We start from the raw sequence: 19,114 nt of genomic DNA, 5'->3' as shown, positions 1-19,114 counted from the left end.
GGTTTTTTTAAGGATTTAAAAAAACTGACAGAAGGCACAAAGCTTCAAACTATGGAAAATCACAGTAAATGTATGCTTTAAAAATTCCAGAAATCTGTCGTAACCTGAAAAAGTGTATGCTGCTCATGTTAAAACCTGCTTATGATTAAAACAACTGTAGGTAACTGTTAGCTAATATTTACCTTTAGCATAAAAAGCTTTCTGATTCTTTTAATTAAATAAAATATTTACCATGCAAGAAGAAGTAATGGCTCCAGCACCTATCATCAGTCAGTGATTTTGTTGCCCCAGTCACACTTGCTCTCATCATTGGTCAGAAGGGGCAAGGCGGCCTGCTAAAGAATGGCAGGGGAATCAGAAGCTGTTACATTTGTTACATGTCAGCTGAAAATTAAAACAAAGTTCAAAACAGCATATTAAGGTACCATTGAATTTGGTTAGGCTCCAATCCAGAGGTCACACTCTTTGTCACCAGGTAAATTGTTGCTGGTCTCAGCCACGTCTCAGCTGGGTAGGAAAGCTGTAAACTTATTATTTGTTTGAACTGAAAAAATTAACTTAATTAGAATTATCACCCTTGAGAGGAATTGCTAAAAAGCAGATGTTGTAATGATACTGCTTGACCACCAGATGGCAATTTGTTCCTTTCATTAAAACCTGCCAGTGAAATATCTTTGGCTACATTTAATTTATGGTAAATATGCCTGACATCTAGTAACCATGTGTGGGTTTTACAATGCCACTATAACACAATAAAATAAATGTAAACTAAAACTAACCACTCTCTGCAGCACATGTCCCTTTGTAAGATTCCAAAAATACTGGGTGCATGACAGCAATAAAATATGGGACCATTGCAACCAAGATTAGGATGTAGCAGTTGAACAGGTGCATGAATGAGTTTTGCTGAGGAGAAATGGTTTTCGGTGTGTTTTTTTCTGTTCATTTAAAAAGAAAAACAACCAGGTCCCAAATATTTTCAGAATAATATTTTATTGCTTACATATACATCACTTAAGGGTTATCTCTAGAATCATACAAGCTTTAAACTTGTTTAAAAAAATAGTTGCCAAAAAGGCCTGCTAAGCTTTGTTCTGCTTTTATTGCACTTTGTCATGTAGCAATGTAGCAATTTGTCATGAAGCAGAAAAAGAAAAACTGAAAAAACAAAAGCCAATGGCACTTAATGCTTTTCCAGATGCACTCAATTCAGTAGAAAACAAAATACATGACCACCATTAATAAAGGCTATCAAAAAAGCATGCAGATCTGAGGCTAATTTAAATTGGTTCTCAACTTAAATAAAACTGTTCTGTACTGAAAATGATTCAACTTGGTTCCAGTAAGGCGGAGGCACGCACTCATGTAAATCACACAGTAACATCCAATCATTCAGGCATCCTATGGTCTATAACGGCAAAGAAATCGAACATGCAGCAATTATTAATAGTCATTAGATTTTAAAGCAAGTGGCTTTGTACAAGCTCACTGTACATTCAGTAGTGGCATCAAACACAGCCCTAAAATATTCAGTAGTGTTTTAATTCCCTTCTTATGTCAGGTCCAGGCGTATATTGCACTTTGAATGGCTTTCTGGAGCAGTAGGAGTTAAACACAGTTCATACTCGGTGAAAATTCACCCACAAGAAGAGCTAAGAAGATTTTACACAAGGCCTATGCATATTATATCATTTACCTACACATACAAGGCACTTTGACGATAGCTGAATATAAGGTATAAATACATATATACAGAGTTCATGTATTGCCATGCTAGGTCCCTCTCCCCAGCAGCAGCGCATTAGAAATGGAGAAAAGACTGCCTGTGACTGTCTGTATTCACATGAAGTGCATTCCTTCCGTCAGCTTGCTGAAGTGGTAAGCGTTTTGCTCATTCGCAGCATATGAGGCGGACGGGGTGACCTGACAGGGGGAGGTTGGAACGTTCAGCCACAGCCCGCCTTGCTGCTTCCTCGCTGGGAAAGGTGACAAGTGCCTCCTTGCTCCTCTGGCCACTCAGGTTATATAGGATGAGCACAGAGTCTGCCTGGAGCTGCACAAAAACACACTTGTATGACCATGTATGGTTACCACTTTCCTAACAGGAAAAGAATCTGGTGCCTTATTTGAAAATAAAATTAAAATCTTAATGCTAAAAGTTCTCCTAACTTGAGTTTCTTCTTGAACTTATTCAGAACCCTTGGTTAAGAGAAATCAGGTCAAGTTCCTGTATGGATGGTACAAAAACCTGCACCCAAGGCTCATGGGTGGTGAAGCAGTCTATAATGCTAACCCAAACAACAGTAGGGTAGTTTGTAGGTTTATCCTAATTAAGTCAGTTAGGAGTTACTTTTAACTTTAAGATCTTTGTTTAAGACCCCAGAAGCACTGATGTCAGCATTTCTGTTTATAAAGACGAAAAGAAATAATCATAAGCGACCCTATATAAGAGAACATATTATTTAGGTTATGATTTGATTTTGTCCCATGTTCAAAGCTCTGCATGATTAATGAGCTGCCCTACAGGAAATCAAATCAGATTGGGTTAGTAAAGGTTGCAAAAAATGCATTAGGGACCAGAAAAAAAACATGCTGAAAAAAAACAATCAATGGCTGCTGAAGGACAACTACACAAGCTTGTAACCCTTGAATCAAAGCTGTCAGACAAATCAGAAGGTGCAGTAAGAATTAGAGTTAATAACACAAGCCATTTTCCACCATGAGGAAAGAAGAGAAAGAGATACTGCCAGAGAACCTGTAATATCAGACTGCAGGGAATTAAGAGAAGACCCGCTATAGTTTAGTACATGCACGGTCGATGAGGGATCTACAGGAAACCTTACCTGGAGGAGCACCACCTACAGGCAGAGCCACTCTTTGGGTTGGACCAAAGCACGGGCCTGATCGCTCACTCCCAGCACAGTGCTGTAATCCTCAGGAGCATACTACAGCACAACAGCCCACAGTCAGTGGCACAGCCTTACCGCACATTTTGTTAACACAAATACACTTTGGCATTATAAATGGTTTGGTATTTAAATGGTTTAATATTTTACTATCTGACTTAGTAGTAAAATTGGTAATCAGTGATCTTCTTGAAGTGCTGTTTGGAGAAGTAAATGTCATTAAAGGACAATCTCAAACACATGCACAGCTAAACACAAACACCCATCCAAAACCTGCTGCTGGCCACAGCCACACACACACACACACACACACACACACACTGATGGACGCTGGGGGGAAAGCAAAAGGTTAAAAAAAGAAAAGAAAAGAAAAAAAAAAAAACTTACTAAAACCTTCACCCAAACATTATTCCCAGGACAGAAAGACAGACACACACAGTGTGCACTGGGTCACAGCAGCTAAAACACTTAAGAGTAAGTGCAGTGTTTAAATTCAGTGGTTCAGCCAGCTGTTCCTTTTATGATTTGTGGCAAGCTCTCACTTTGCAGATACCCGAACAGAAAGATACCATAGTGTGCACTTCCGCCCAAACACACCCTTGTCTTTTAGCTTACCTTTGAAGGATGGAACTAATGCAGCACATGTATTTTCATCTACATCTACCACGGGGGGGAAAGGCAAACACCCATGTCCAACATAAAGCACCATCCCTTAATTTTTCTGCATCTTAAACCCTCTGTTCACCCTTTCCTTTACACCGGCAGGTGGGTGTTAAAGTGCATACCATGAGTTGAGGAGTCTTCCTACTCAGATGTCAGCCGACAGGGTGAAGGGGGGCAAAAACGCACACAATGCACTAATGTTAATAATACCATAAAACACATAATTTTTTAATTAAACGTGTGATTAAACATATTTCCAAAAAAAAAAACCTCTACTGACAATGATAGAGTTGTCAAAGCAAGTCAGCAAAAATGAATGTTTGTACCATTAATGTACGAGTCAAACACGGTGCATTTAGTTTAAGTACAACAAGCAAGTGCATCAGGCGAAATGTTTAGGTATAAGGTAGACACATAAACTGCCAGCTAAGTATAAACACTATAAAAATGACTGGGAAATTAGATTTCAGAAGTGTGAAGATAAAAAGTGTAAATGTTACTGATGATCAGAATGTAGATGGACAGCCTGCAATTGATTTGTTGTGGATTTTTTTATTAATTTCTCTTAAACTAGTTTTTGCCTATTTCCATAACATGACTGCTATCGAAGTGGAGAGCTTTATCTGTAACACATTAAGCCATTGTTTTCACCTGCCTTTTTAAAACTGCCATCTATTGTACTATTAAAGGGCACCTAAAATCACCTTTACAAAGCCATCAGTTATGATTTTAATGTTGGGGCTTACACTGAGCGATCAGCAGCCTCATTACTGGTAATAAACATCCTTCAACCTGCTTGCCACAGGAAGCGCGATTATAACACGTTCTTATTGTGCAATGATCCGATGCTAGGGTTCAGTGTCTCACCTGGTAACCCTGGAAGAAGCCGAGAATGTCTTTAACACTGGCACTGTAAGCCAGTCCCTGCATGCGCACCAGAGCACCAGGCTGAGGGGGAATGGGAGAAGCAGGCTGAGCTGCTATTGATCCTGGAGGAGCTGCGAAGAAGCTCACCGTGGATGGTGATACGGGAGGACTGAGAGAGACAGAACAAGAGAGAGAACAATAGTTTGTAGGTGTAAGACAAATCGGTCCATTATTATGTCCAAAATTGTATGGCTAATAAATGCAGAAATAGCACTAATTTTACATGGTTCATAAACACTTTTTATGCTATACATTATTATGTACATTATTGTACTATGAAGTTGGATAAAATCCCAGCAACAAAGGATTTAGGGTAAAAGAGGGGTTTGAAGCAAACAAGCAGAGTTGACGAGTTCAGTTTTCCGTAACTTGAAAAAGTGAATCAAATCACAAATGCTTGTCATGTGTCTTATTCAAGGTCAAGCTGCACACTGACACCAAAACACATAGAAAGAATCCTTTATCTTACAAATGCCTTTAGGACAAGAGCACTCCAACTAGAATTATAGCGAAAAAACTGCCCAAAGCCTCCAAAACAAGTATAAATAACAAATAGAACTACTGTAAGTATCTGCTCAAATGGATTGTGTGTGAATTTTTAATTGTAACTTGCAATTTGTAAAAAGTATGTTACATTGCAGCTCAGCCTGATTTGTGTTTGAACCACCTTCCCACAAAGTGGCCAGTGGTCCACCAGGTGAGTGTTTCACTTCAGCTTAGAAAGTGCTAGATGGATTAAACTGGGCTTGCAGATCCACTTGTCAGATTTGTTTTTTTTAAATATGCACTTTAATCAATACTCAAAGACACATGAATCAATAAATGTATTATAGAGGAGGTGTGGGCTGATACCTGGGGTAGTAGGAAGTGTAGTTCATATTCATGTAAACCTGTGGCTGAGTAGAATAGTAAGCAAAGGCTGGAGCCGGACTGTGTGGGGGGAGCTGTGGAGTTTTCGGAGTGGCTAGCAGAGGAGGCTGATACAGGGCTGCGTCGGTAGAAATCATAGTCGCTGGAGCAGGAAATGTGGCATAGGTTGGCGGTGAAAGGCCTGCGAGACAAAAGAAAACGTTTAGAACAAACACAGTTGTAAAACTAATACAGAGCTCATTACTTAAATGCAGTGTGTAGTGAGTAATTAAGTCTCTAAAACCAAACCCACGAGGGAAAACAAGCTAAACAAGGGCAGAGAGTAATGAGTTCAGAGTAAAGTGTATGCACAAGAGCAGTGTTCCTGGTACAGTCTGTCCTTCAGGAGGTCAGAGAAATATTAAACACACTTCATATTCACATGCAAACAGGTTAACACACACATACCAAGAGTATGTGAAGGTCATGTACTGTACATTTAGCTCCACTAGTCCAGGATGAGCCATCAGTTTCTAGTTTAATGCAGCTTGTGCACACTGGGGCCCAATTTGAAGCCAAGGTCAGACAGATCAAATCTCCATACAAAATAAGGTGTTTTGCTTCTGAGTAAAGCTCAGTCTTTTTTTAAGTTGTGCACTTCTCAAGCAGGGCTACAGGTGCTCATGTTGCTCCCTACAAGGCAAGCTGAAATCTTATCTTTATAGTCTGTGCTGATAGTGTTGAATGTGCTTTAAGCTTTTGCTTTCTCATTCCTCTTAGGCCCACTGCCAAAAAAAAGCACAAAGCACACACCCATCAATCATTATTAACCTGTTTTTTACAGATCAATTCTAATACTGTCTACAGTCCCAAAAAAGAAACCAGAATTTTTGAAGCGAAATAATTATTTAAATAAATATCAAATGTTGAAAGTAAATTCTAAACAAACATGAGGGCGGCACATACAGGGCAGTTTGCATGGTGGAGGGGACAGTCCACTGCGGTTCAGAGTTCCTCCCATAAGCACGAAACTCATCTCTTCAGCAGAGCATTGGAACACCTCTACATAACGTTTCTTCATCATCTTCTTATGGCACTTCTGAGCTACCATAAAGGCGCGGTCTGCTGACTTCATCTGAATGAAAGCATCACCAGAAGGCAGCCCCTGAGAGTCAAAACAAAGAGAAATCACTGAGCTGTCATTTGTTTTGTACAGTAACTATACTTTTCACATGACCCAAGCCCTGCGATGGATTGGTCCCCTGTCCACGGTATTCCTGCCCTAGGCACAGTGTTTCATGGTGGATCACCCAAACATATCATGAATGTTGTTATTTAAGACTTATGTACCTTGCCTTCACCAATAGTACTTCGGGTTAATCAAGCAATATTGTAAATTATGCAAACCCCTGATTAATGAATACACCATGCTCACACCAACCACCTATTATAAATTCTACATCATTCGGCAGCTGTTCAGTGTGATATAAATATTACTTTCACTTCTAGCTGCTCAAAGTAAAATCACAGTAATTAAATAAAGATCATAATCACTCTTCAATCCAGCAGCCATACAAAAACTGAGAAAAATCACACCAGATGCTATGATTTTACAAACCCCATTTGCAGAGATGGCATTTTGTAAAGCTTAATCTTTATTTAACTGACAAAACTTCATTGTATGAAAAATTGAATCTGATGCTACAACACTCAAAGTTTGGAAAAGCAAAATAAAAGTAAAAAGTTTACAGAATAAACAGCTCAAAATAAACTAAAGATGATACTAGATGACAAACCTTTGGTCTTTTCTCACCTGCTGGTTAAGCACCATATGGACACCATGGGGTTTTATATCTACAGTGTACTCTGCCATAAACTCCAGGATGTCCTCGATGGCAGCGGAGTAGGGTAAACCACGCAGCCGCACACAGTCTCTAGTGCTGGATGTAGTGATAAATGGAGGAGTGGTGAGCAGAGGCACAGGAAACATGGGAGGAGGAAGCGTGGAGATCAGTGGAGTGGACATGTAGCGATTCAGTACCTGAGACATACACCAAACAGAGATGTTAAGCCCAAAGGTTTGATTTTCTTTGCAAATTGTTAAGTTTAGCTGAAGCGGCAATACATAAATTACAATTTAATGACTGCATCATTAAAAATGATCATATTATGTGATTTGGTATACACAACTTACCTGCTGAACCTCAGCTGCTGTACTGCGGAACAGTTCAATATATCTCTTCCCCAGTATTTGCTTGTGCTTTTTCAGGGCATTCTGGGCATATTCCTCACATGCAAACAAAACAAAGGCATCACCGGTGGGCCTTCCGTCTGGGTATTTAACAAAAAGCAGCCCCTCTGCCCCATCGGTCACAGGGCACTCGGGGCCCAGGAAGCCGAGCACATCCTGATGCGTGGCAGTAAAGGGCAGGCCCCGCATCCGTATGATCAGCTGATTCTCCTGGGATAGGAACTGTGCCACCTCATTAGATGTACCTGAAAGGGAAAAGGGAAAAGGGAAAAGGGAGATAAGAAAGAGTTTACTCATTTGGCTTATTTACCAGGCTTCATTGGGCTTGCATAACACATTTTTTTATATTGAATAGCTGAGCAAAAAGTCTTGATCCTAATATCAACTAGGTTTATGTAACCAAATTCATTTTCTTATAGTTAAAAAAAGACCTGGAATTATCACCAGACCTGGACCATTTAACAGTTATATACTGCAGCTTTAAACTATCAACTGTGCAGCCCTAATTAAAATATGCTTGCTCAAAGACCAGCAGAAAAAAGGAAAGTGTCCCTCTGTGTGCATTTTAGTTCATTTAGGGTTTTTTTTTACCCCTCTCTCAATGGGCACACGCATATCTCAGCCTGGTGTTGGATCTTTACACTCTACACGTGAGAGGCCAGTGTGGGCCTTTTCAGTGGCTGCTGCTCTACTCTGTCCCAGAGGAAGCTGCTGTCTCTCAGGCCCTGACACGGGTGGGGTGGAGAACACACAAGAATAGAGTTTCCTCCTAAAACAGCTCAATGTAAGTCAGCACAGGGACACGGCTTACAAAAGAGTCTTTCATTCAACCCAGGAGCTACAGCAAAGCCTGCCTTCGAAGAAGGGGCACTCAACTAATCTTAGTGGTTTTGTGTGCAGGTCTCTGTAATCGAAAAACTTCCGTCACACAATCATCTACCCAATTATAGCAACTCACCTCCAGCAATCCTTAGGAAATCATTTCCTGTTGCTTTATATACCTAAAAGAGATGAAAGTAAATATGTTTAAATGTTAAATTATATCTTCCATCCCAAACAAAAACATTTTTACAATATATTGAGCAATATAACCTTCTTACAAGAAAATATTAAAATGCCATGGAACAATTTGTACCCTCATTAAAAAACCTTGATTGATTAGAATTAGATATTGACCAATCTGATGATGAAGCAACACAAAATGACCAAGTTGGAGGTACTTGGACAATTTGGAAAAATAATTTAACTTCTCCACAACGGTGACTAATTTGATTCCAAAACCACTCTTCGTATATAACTGGGTGTAGGGGCACCTAAAACAAATAACTTTACGGCAAAATATAATTCACTACCATCTACAATGTGATAAAGTGAAAGAAGTGACTGAGGTGAGAAACATCTCACCTCTATGTATCTGCTGCCCATGTGGTGTTTGTGCCGTTCCAGTGCCATGTCTCTGTGTTCTGAATTTACAAAGCGCACCAGAGCCTCACCATTTCTGCGACCCTGAGAATTTAGGCAAAGCGCCACGCCACCTCTGACACAGACACACAGACACACAGACACACAGACACACAGACACACAGACACACAGACACACAGACACACACACACAATTACTCAGATGCTGTTAAAACAATTCCTAATTAACATGTAAACAATGCTGGTTAAGCATGAGATTAAAGTTACTGTCTGTGATCTTATCAGACAGTTTTTACATTAGAGGTTTTCTTTTACTGACAGCAGTCAGAAATTTAGGAAATTTACCAAAATGTTACTAACGTATTGGCTTAAGGGAGAGGTTTTTGTTCCCACTTTTCAATCCAAAGATATATATGAACTGTTCTTACTTTGCAATGTTAAGTCCTTTGAAGAAGCGAGCGATGTCCTGATCAGAAGATTGCCATGGCAACCCCCTGGCTCTGATTACTGTCTCATTGTCCACCGCTTCAGTCTTACTGCTGCAGGACAAACACAGCAGCAATTAGAAAACAGTGCCCAGGTTTGCAGTGTTTGCAAACTAGACCATTATGATGCTTCATCTATGGGTTTGTTCTATTTCTTGTTTCCCTTCTATGAACTCTAGCTTCCCCCACTAAGGACAGCAGAGAATGGGGACATGGTAACGAAGTCCAAAATGAGATATGCGGGCTCACTTAAGTGACACTTTACACCATTGCCACCAGTTGGTGTCTTGTCCTACTGGGCAACACAAATGCGCATAAACACAATAATTTTACTATAAATAAATCGAGCATAAAAAATGAAATACTCATATTTTAGTTTATACAGGATTTAATTATGCATAGTTTTAATTATGCATAACACATTTTTATAGTGTTTTTTATAGAACGCCTATTTGCTGGCTACCACAGGCTTAATGTGATGTGATGAAAACAAAGAGGAGCCATTACAGTATCTAAATGCACCTCTGCACACACAAAAAGAGCCGTCTCAAGCCATCAGCTTATGAGTAAGAGTTTTATGAGGTCATCTATGCTGGCCAAACATTTTGACTTGAAAGAAACTTACCAAGCTCCAGATTCCAGCTTAAACTGGACGTTCTCGAATGAACAAATTTTGTGATCTGAAAAGAGCAGATGAAAATGAATTAAAATGTAGTCCATCCAATTTTAATCCAGCTCAATACTACTGTATTCAGTGAGAACTGAGGTTTTCACTACATGGTGTCATTTTGGGTGTCGGTTACACAGTCGAACCTGTAAATAGGCAACTGAACTAGAGAAAGACTGTGAATTTTAACTGACCTGTTTAACCACAAGCCAGAAAAAGAAACTTCCTTTTACTTAAGTAATAAAAGTTGTGTAAAAAAATTGTCTGTTACAAGCTATAGTGTTAAGTATAAAAATAAAAAAACTATTTGCAGTTATAGTTGATGGGGAAGCACAGATGGGGAGGAGATAACACTAACTTTTACATTTCTAACACCAAATTACCATAGATTAACATGCATCAAGCTTTAGCAATATGGTGCTCCGTAACAACTACAACTAGGTTTCATTACATTATATTATTGCTTATTTTTTATTACTTACTATTTAGTATCCCATTCTGATTGCATACACAATGCACACAAGACACAGGCTGCACCTTAACCACTAACATGCTGCCACAGATTGGAAATAAGCACACATGCACTATTGAAATGAAGCTGCTATTGGCTGTATATTTACTTTTCAGTTTAATTATATTTAGCATTTTTTTTTGTATTTTATCCTTTTACCATTATTTTTTTATTACTATTTTTATATGCAAACATCAATTTCCTGAAACTGTTCTATTCCCTTATATTTCCATCAGGTTAATTTAAACAAGTCTACTATTACTGATCAAGACTACGCCTAAAACTTATTGACATTTTACTGACTGTATGGTTCAGCCAGGATGTGCTGGAGAATCATCACCATGCTCTTCACCTCCTTCACACCAGACTCCTGCCTGCTTACAGCAGGGAGACATAAATCTGTGGGCTTGGGTTAAGGAAGAATGTGTTTGTTCACATATAACACTCTTAATAAAAAGCCTCATACACAAGAACAGTTTAAATAAACAAAGACAATGAGCAAAACACAAGTTAAGGATACAGTCGAGCATGGAAGGCAGGGTAAGGTCCTTTACCGGACCGGCGTTGGGACAGCATTTATGAAACTCTCTTTTTAAATCCACAAATGAATAGAAACACTCAGCCAACGCCAGATTCTACCAGATAAACACATAGAAGTTTAGATTATTAATAATTAAAGTTATTTTCTAAAACAAAGAAAAAAGCAGTACGGTAAAAATACAGGCAGGAAACCTTTTTGGAGGCCTCAGGGTGAAGTGCTTGTCGGATCAGAAGGGGTCCATCTACACACAGTCTGTAGGAGCTCCTGCCCAGAGCCTTAATTTCTACAGACACAGCCTGTTGAAACTACAACAGCGAAAAAGGGAGAGAGAAAGAAAAAAGGGTTTCAGTGTTTACTAAATACAGTCAAGCAGGTTTGCTGCTGCTCCTAGGGACAATACTAATAATGGTGCCACTAGGAATGTTCAAGGTCTTGGAAATCTTATACCCATTTCCCTTTTAGTGCAATAAAATGATCTCCTCTCTCAGCTTGTGACAGCTTCTTAGTTTTCATCATAGTTACAACAAACGTTGAACAATTAAATCTCTGGGTGGTGTCTTGTATGTCACATCCCAGCTGAAGCAAAATAAAGGTTATACAGATTAGCAGTAGATTTTAAGATCAGCAATATTACATAGAAATCGAATTATTGCAACAGCCCTAAACATCACTGCTCTTACTAAATTGTATTTCTTGCATTCTCACAACAATGGTTACATGGTGCTGACTTCAGCTCCACTCTTTTAACACCCAGCATTATTGACCACAAGTAGTTTACCACAGATCAGCAGTGAGTGAGTCGTGTGAGGTTCATACATGTAAAGAAGAAAGCATTTTACCAGTTTCTGGGACTTATTATTTCATACTTGATTACATGAAAAATGGCATGTTTTTGTTAATGACAATAAAATAATATAATGGATTAATTAATTGCTAGAACACACCAACATGAAAAACATGTTTCTAGTGCCAGTGTTAAAGAGCACTAACAATTATTCACTGTAGCAATTACGTTAGACAGGTTAATGATGGGTAATCTCTTGAAACAAGAAACAAACCCAGAACAAAAATAAACAAAATAAAACCGGTCAAACCACTTAAGTTGTGACGACTCAAGCTGAATAACACATTCTTCCTCATCCTCTACACCAGTGTTTGGTCAAAAATATTACTCTCAATGAGCTTTTTACCAAACTAACTAGTTTTTTTTTTTTTTTACCAAATTAAACTAGTCCTAGTTTGGTGTTTCATTACAGCAAAACAGTTACGAGAGCTGAGACTCGTGTGCTGCTGCGGCTGACTCACAATCTAATGCAAACAAACCAATAAAACCAATTAAAAACATCATAATGACTAATGACTGATAAAACCATAAACTCTAATTTTTTTTAGTAAATCTAAAACTAAGACTGAATGAAACAGCATTTACTATAGAGAAAATAAACATTTTACAATGTGTGTTGGGAGCTAAAAACAACAGAATTAACTGGCTGAAGGTCCTTCAGGGCTGTCTTGGTTATGTTACAAAGAGCTGCATTTCCCAACATGTTCATGCCTTGAGGTGTGTTCAGGCAGCAGGCTTAAAATCAAATCAGATTTTGTCTATTTTTAACCATTAGAGCGCTAATCTATGTAGAATGTTTCACTTCACTCCCAGGCCTTTAACTTTATCAGTCTAATTAGTCATGATTTAATTGTTAAAAGATTAGAATTTTTGCACACAACATTTGATTTTAATTAGATATTGTTATGAACAGTCTAGCATTGTTAGTTAGGAAATACTAAACGTTTGATGGTTATATTAAATATAAGTAGATCTGTATGCAAATGTACTGTAGGTATATTTTTTTACTTAGCAGAATATCATATACAAAACGAATTACAGGTTCATTTTTGGTCAAAGTCACTTGCTGAAAATACAAATTCTTTCCGACAGTTCAGAAAAGACCAGTAACAACTGACATATACCGGGTTCATGTACAAACTTGTCTGTGGTTCCGTTTAGATCATGTTAATGTATTATTCAAACTGCTCACATTTGGTTTCATATGTTAAGGTTTTAAGTGAACAGTCGACAATAATCAGATACGACAAACAAAATGCAGTCACTGTTTAACAGCAGATTTTTCCACAAAGTGTTTTGTTCTTATTAATGATAGACAGCACTGCAGGTAACTAAACTTCTAAAGTTTTGCACTCAAGTCAAGTCATTCAGGCCTTAAGTAAAAGACCTTTAGTACATGACTTCCATCATAATGACACAAAACAGCAACTTGAGCCGACGCTGCGTCTGTGTGTTTGCTCACAGCCATGGTCGCAATTATGTGGCCCCACCTTGCACAAATCAGCACCCGGATTAACTCCTGCCCCACAAAAGGTTTCAAGAAATGTGTGCCACACCCTGACCTCACCTCTGAGCCAAAACAATTGCATGATACAGACAAAACACTGTTTAAGCTGCAAAATAGAGCCAAAAGCATCAGAGTTTAACGTTGCCTAAACCATCAAATCTAATCAAATACATTTCTGCACTAATTAGTTGTAAGCTCCAGACCACTTCCACAAACACAATGCACTGTAACGTTACATATTACAGCAGTGTTTCTCATGGGCTCACACTTCTTAACTACAGACCTCTGATTGCAACACATATATTCATGGATTACAATGGTTGAGAACCACTGGATTATAGCACGTGTGTTGTTGTGTGCACACTATGATCAGCTGCAATTGGAACAACACTAACAGGAAACTACTAATTATGACAATAATCTGATATTAAAATCAAGGGACTGCTTTTTGTTTTACTTATTAATGTTTGGTTGTTTTGCAGGATTACTTTTAATATACTCTACATTATCTGGGAATCAGAATGGCTTTCTGTACAGCAGAGCTTTTTGGGCATTGTGTTTTTGCCCCAGGAGGCCACAGGAGTTCCACATCGGTTACTTTTTTGCCAAAACAAAAACCCAGAAGACAAACATGTTTAATCTATAGAGGGCTGATGACGTTTAGCATCTGTTAGTAAGTGAATGTTATGTATTTTGGCAGACCAATCAGCAAATTTGTTTTGAATATTATGCTCATTGCTGCAAATAAGTTAAAATGACTTCTAATTTGTAATTACTAAAATGTAATTATATGTAGGAATTTGGAAGATTAAACACAAAGTATAATAAGTTGTTTGCACCATAATTAAATACATTTTTATATCATGTAAAAGTTTAAAACATTAAAGTAACATTAGCATGCATTTGTCTTTTTTTTTTTAGTATTTCACACAACAGCTCGTCATAATTACACCATAAATTCTGTGTGTACACTGCTTTGTGGACAGTAACTGGCTTGACCAGAGTGACACACTAGTGAATTAAGCAGGTAGGTTTAAAAGTGAGTAGTTTGTAGCACCATCAGCTTCTCTAAGAGTGATTCCCTGCTAAGTCACACAGGAACAGACATGCTGTTACCAATCTATTTCATTCTTTTGCTCTTGCACCAACATGTGTACAATAAAGCATCACGTCAACCTGACATAATGCAGCATGCAAAAGCAGGTGTAAACATAGCAGTAAATTCTCCCTCTCTGTACAGAACACATGCAAAACTCAGTTAGTTTTATACAAACAGGTTACCAATACACAACTAATCTCGCAAGTTGCCCGTTTTAGCACTGCCAACTCAAAGCACAGAGCTTGTACAGAAACATCAATAGCATAAATTTATTAATAGTCCCGGGTTTTTCAGATGAGTGAAATATACATGACATGATAAAGACACCAAAAATAAAATTAACATGCATCCTGCTAATCTGAATAAAAAAAGGTCAAACAGACAGTAAAATATAGTTGTTCTTAATTTAGAAGATTAAAGGCAATGTAATTTCTCTTGGGTTTTTTTGTCTTGGTAAATTTTTACCCAAACAGCACTGCAGTCTTTTTTAAATTTCAATTTAGTGTTATTTTATTTAGTTTATTTTATATACTGTCCTAATTTTAGTCACTTGAAATAGCAACCATGTTAGAAATCCAATGAGAAATACTATAGGAGTCCAATGGCAAAAGAAGTTATTTCCCCCTACTGAGGTATGCAGGCAGATATTGATTTTACTGGTTAATATTTACTGGACCCCCAGGTGATAAAACCTAATTTGAAATCAGACTTTGAGAGTCGGACAACTAGATGCACAGAGAATCTGTTGCAAGATGCAGAGAGCTGTTTTTAAATTAAATAATCTTTTCTTTTGTACAAGAATATGAAGCCGTAGGCTAGTGATGAGTTCAGCAAGTTTAATAAGTCATGTGTGTCTGCGTGTATGACTGTTAGTCACAATTCTGTGATATTTTATAAGAATGATGTATTTACAGAAGGTAGTTTAAATTCATTTTAACAGCTGCAGATCTCACACACGCCAAACACCACTACTAGAGAATTTCAGTTTTGTGCTTAAATCTGACTCAGCGGAAACACTGTCATTGCCCAACGAGTGTTAGGCTAATCTCTGCAACTCGGCCGTCAGGTGCATGACCCATCAGAAGAGCATGCTACGATGGTTTTTCAATTTATTTTTATGTTTTACTTTTTAAACACACATTATGCTTTAAGAAGAGTTTGTCATATCATTAAGTACACTTCCACCTAAATCTTTTAGTCAAACAAACACCCTGTTCCTGCCCAGATCTCCTGAGATCACTTTTTACCATACTAGTATGCATTGATTTTAATGAAATAGTCAAAGGTGGAGATAAGTGAAAGAAAAAAAAAAATCAGCTAACAGGTTGAGAAACAAGTTTGGCAACATACACAAAGAACCAGAAACATTCAGGGTGTTTAAACCAGCCTGAGCTAAATACAGCTAGGGACAATAACAGGCTGCTGGCTTCTTTACATCTCCTCCTTTATCCCTTACTTCTCTGTCCATCCCCCAATCCGTTGCCCATTCTTTCACCCCTCAAGCCAGTGACATTTACAGCAGCTGTGTAGGTGCTTTCACAGCTAAACAAGTCAGCTTCCAGGTGTCAGCAGAGCACACCAGTCTAAGACATGACCAGGCCTGCACCTTTCGGTAGCAGCCAACAGTTTGTCTTTGCTCCGTAACAGCACAAAAACTTTACACACCAGCAAAACAAATAAACTTCAGCCTAAAGAACTGGTGTGTGCATGTAGTAGTATATGTCAAAACACAATAAGATTCATTTTGGACTGGGAGACCCTGTGTGTATATGGCATTTAAATGTAATGTGTCACCACACACACTCTCACAGTAGCTGACCATGAAAGTGTGAGCTTACTATTGATACTATTGGTACAGCGCATGCATAGATACCAGAACAAGCAGGACAGGTTGTAATTAGTAGAACTCGACTCACCTGTTGAAGCACTGTGTCCAGAGGTTCAGCTTTAAACAGTTCATCTGTAGTCAATCCTGTCTCCTCTTTACACTCTTCTGTAAGCTCCAATGTGTCTGGTCTGATTAAACGCTGTTGAAGTTTCCCCACCTGTTAAACAGAAAAGTGTGGTTTTTAAATACATGTTCAATAAGACAACTAGTGTGGCAGTTTAGTCCAACATCTATAGAGCTTACACACGTCTGGCTACATTCTAATTAATGTCCTGGTATGGAGGCAATATAAGAACAAGGTTTGCATGTACTGTATATGTAGACAGACAGAACTACCTGGCCCGAGCGGTTACTGACCTCATGGTGCTGACATGCTACCACCAAGAGCACACTTTCCTCTACACTGCTATCAAATTGGAACCACATTCGGTCGGCATGGAATGAAACAGTATGTTATGATATAAACATGGCTGTGTATATGCATACACGTATGTTTATACACACCCAACAGCCCACAGAAGTCGAAAGCGTACCTGGTTGACGAACGTCAGCTGTCAGGTTGATTATAGTTGTAAATACAAACATGTTGGGAGTTAGAAGAGAAACCTTGGTGGAAAGGTGCGTACCTTTTTATCACGTAGATCCACAATTTGCCACACCAACAGAATTATTTCCCTCTCATCCGACCCCAGTTTAAACCCATTTGCACCAGCTGTTGCCCCAAAGAACACCACCAGAGTATCACTGTGCGAAGCCATCAGGGACCACAAGGGTAAAAACTACAATTAAGAGCAAAGGTCAAAAAAGAGAAAAAAACAAAACAAACAAAAGTAACACGAGAGTTCAGTTCACCTTTCTGCGCGTGATAAAGACAAACAAACAAAATGACTGGAAGTTCAATAATAGTAGAGTTACAGACAGAGTGAAGGAAAGAGAATTAGGCTGAATTTAAGAGAAGAACGCTGAGAACAGGGGCGGCTGGAGACTCTACCTGCTTGATTGTGCTTTATCCAGAGTTACTGGTTTAACTGGTAGGGAAGGGTGGATAAAATTGTCGATCCTCTCACGCTAACCCCATAACAAGCCCTCCAGCTCTTTTCCCTACCCTTTTTTAGTTACCTGCCCTTGAGTCAACCCCCCTTACCTCAGACAGACGCTCAGTACAACTACCGATTGGCTGATTTAGAAAGGTAAGGGCGGGGCTAAAGGCGAACACCTATGTAACCCAATATGATTGGTCTGTTATGAGAAAGGAAGTGTTATCATTTCCCTATTGGGCTCACCTTTACTGGGCTACATCCCAAATGTATCTTTTACACTACCCCTGTACTGATGTATAAACATAGCGTCTGCACACTATCTAGTAAACTTGTTATTGAATGGTGAGTTATTTGGTGTTCATTCTACAATTGTCTTAGCCGCTCTCTTGTAATAATACTAGAAAACCACAACATGAGTTGAACCTTTCCTAAATTAGACAGTAAAAACCAAATCTGCAATCTATGCTGTCTGTGTGATTTTTCTTTGGATCAGTCACAGTGGGTCCGGAAAACACACTGAAATATCATTGCAGAAGAACATATTCACTTACTTACCTGTTCACTATAAAAAAAAAGTCCAAACCTCATTTACAGACAGTAACAGAAAGTGTGTATTAACACTCATTAAAGTCCTCAGGACCCAGGGGATGTGCAGCATGAACATTACCTGCTGTGTCACAATGCCTTCATCCTAAATAGTAAACTTACTTTAATTTAATAGTGGGTGTTTAACAGGATTTAGTTTGTAAATAGTTTTTTGTCCTTACAGGTAACATTTTGCCAGAACACAGGACCTTGTCTTTTAATACTAATAATTTTGTAATTGTAAATAATTCCACATCTTTTAACTTTACCGCAGTTCTTTGTTTTTATTCTTCTCTTTTCTAACATTGATGTAAAATATTGCTGTTATGTAAAGTCATTTTAATTTTATTGTTACTTTCTGTTTAATTGCAACTACACTTTGTGGTAATGAGAAAAAAAAACTGTGGCTTGTTGCTGTTTTTAACATTTTTCACCATACCATAACTACAAAATTGCTAAAGCCTTAAAAATAAAAAAGTTTTAAGTTTAAGGTCATGCAAGGATTATAAGAAATTAAATAACATCACATTTGTTTTGATACAACAATCTCAGTTTCCTTAGAAGCAGAAATAAAAAATGTCCCACAAAGCAGTTCATAATTCCCCTTTTTCTCTCAGTTTACACATGTTGCAATACTAAAAAAAGCTTTGACGTGTAGACAAGAAGACACACTGGGAACTTTAAACCGGCTGATTTAGCACTTTCCAACCATCTAGCATGAGTGACAAACATGTAAATACAACTAAATACATTAGTAAAGTCCTTTTGTTTAGGACAGTGGATTATATCATATTCCAGTTTTATTTAATCACTGCAGATTAAAACTGCAATCACATACACAGGTTAGATTATATTTTATTTTTATTATTTAATTTCATTAGGCTGGTCCGGTTTCACAAGGAAACAGTGAGCACAACGCAGGAATATCC

At 38.3% G+C, this 19,114-nt stretch overlaps 1 protein-coding gene across 1 annotated transcript; it reads right to left on the bottom strand.

Annotated features, from left to right (window-relative positions):
- Positions 1-976: 976 nt before the first annotated feature.
- On the bottom strand, positions 977-17,642 carry esrp2 (epithelial splicing regulatory protein 2). Its single transcript, XM_062989839.1, has 17 exons — positions 17,552-17,642; positions 17,187-17,339; positions 16,589-16,717; positions 11,414-11,527; positions 11,202-11,316; positions 10,985-11,080; positions 10,129-10,183; positions 9,447-9,557; positions 9,001-9,133; positions 8,555-8,597; positions 7,540-7,841; positions 7,159-7,386; positions 6,312-6,510; positions 5,349-5,547; positions 4,437-4,605; positions 2,844-2,945; positions 977-2,053 (listed from the first exon to the last, which is right to left on the bottom strand). The coding sequence occupies exons 2-16, from the start codon at positions 17,316-17,318 to the stop codon at positions 2,859-2,861; spliced, it is 2,112 nt and encodes a 703-aa protein (XP_062845909.1). The 5' UTR covers positions 17,319-17,339; positions 17,552-17,642; the 3' UTR covers positions 977-2,053; positions 2,844-2,858.
- Between the last annotated feature and the right edge of the window lie 1,472 nt (positions 17,643-19,114).

Source organism: Trichomycterus rosablanca, chromosome 27, assembly GCF_030014385.1.
Source record: "Trichomycterus rosablanca isolate fTriRos1 chromosome 27, fTriRos1.hap1, whole genome shotgun sequence".
Lineage (NCBI taxonomy): Eukaryota > Metazoa > Chordata > Actinopteri > Siluriformes > Trichomycteridae > Trichomycterus > Trichomycterus rosablanca.
The sequence above is the reverse complement of the archived record's forward strand: the minus strand, read 5'-3'. Positions and strand labels throughout refer to the sequence as shown.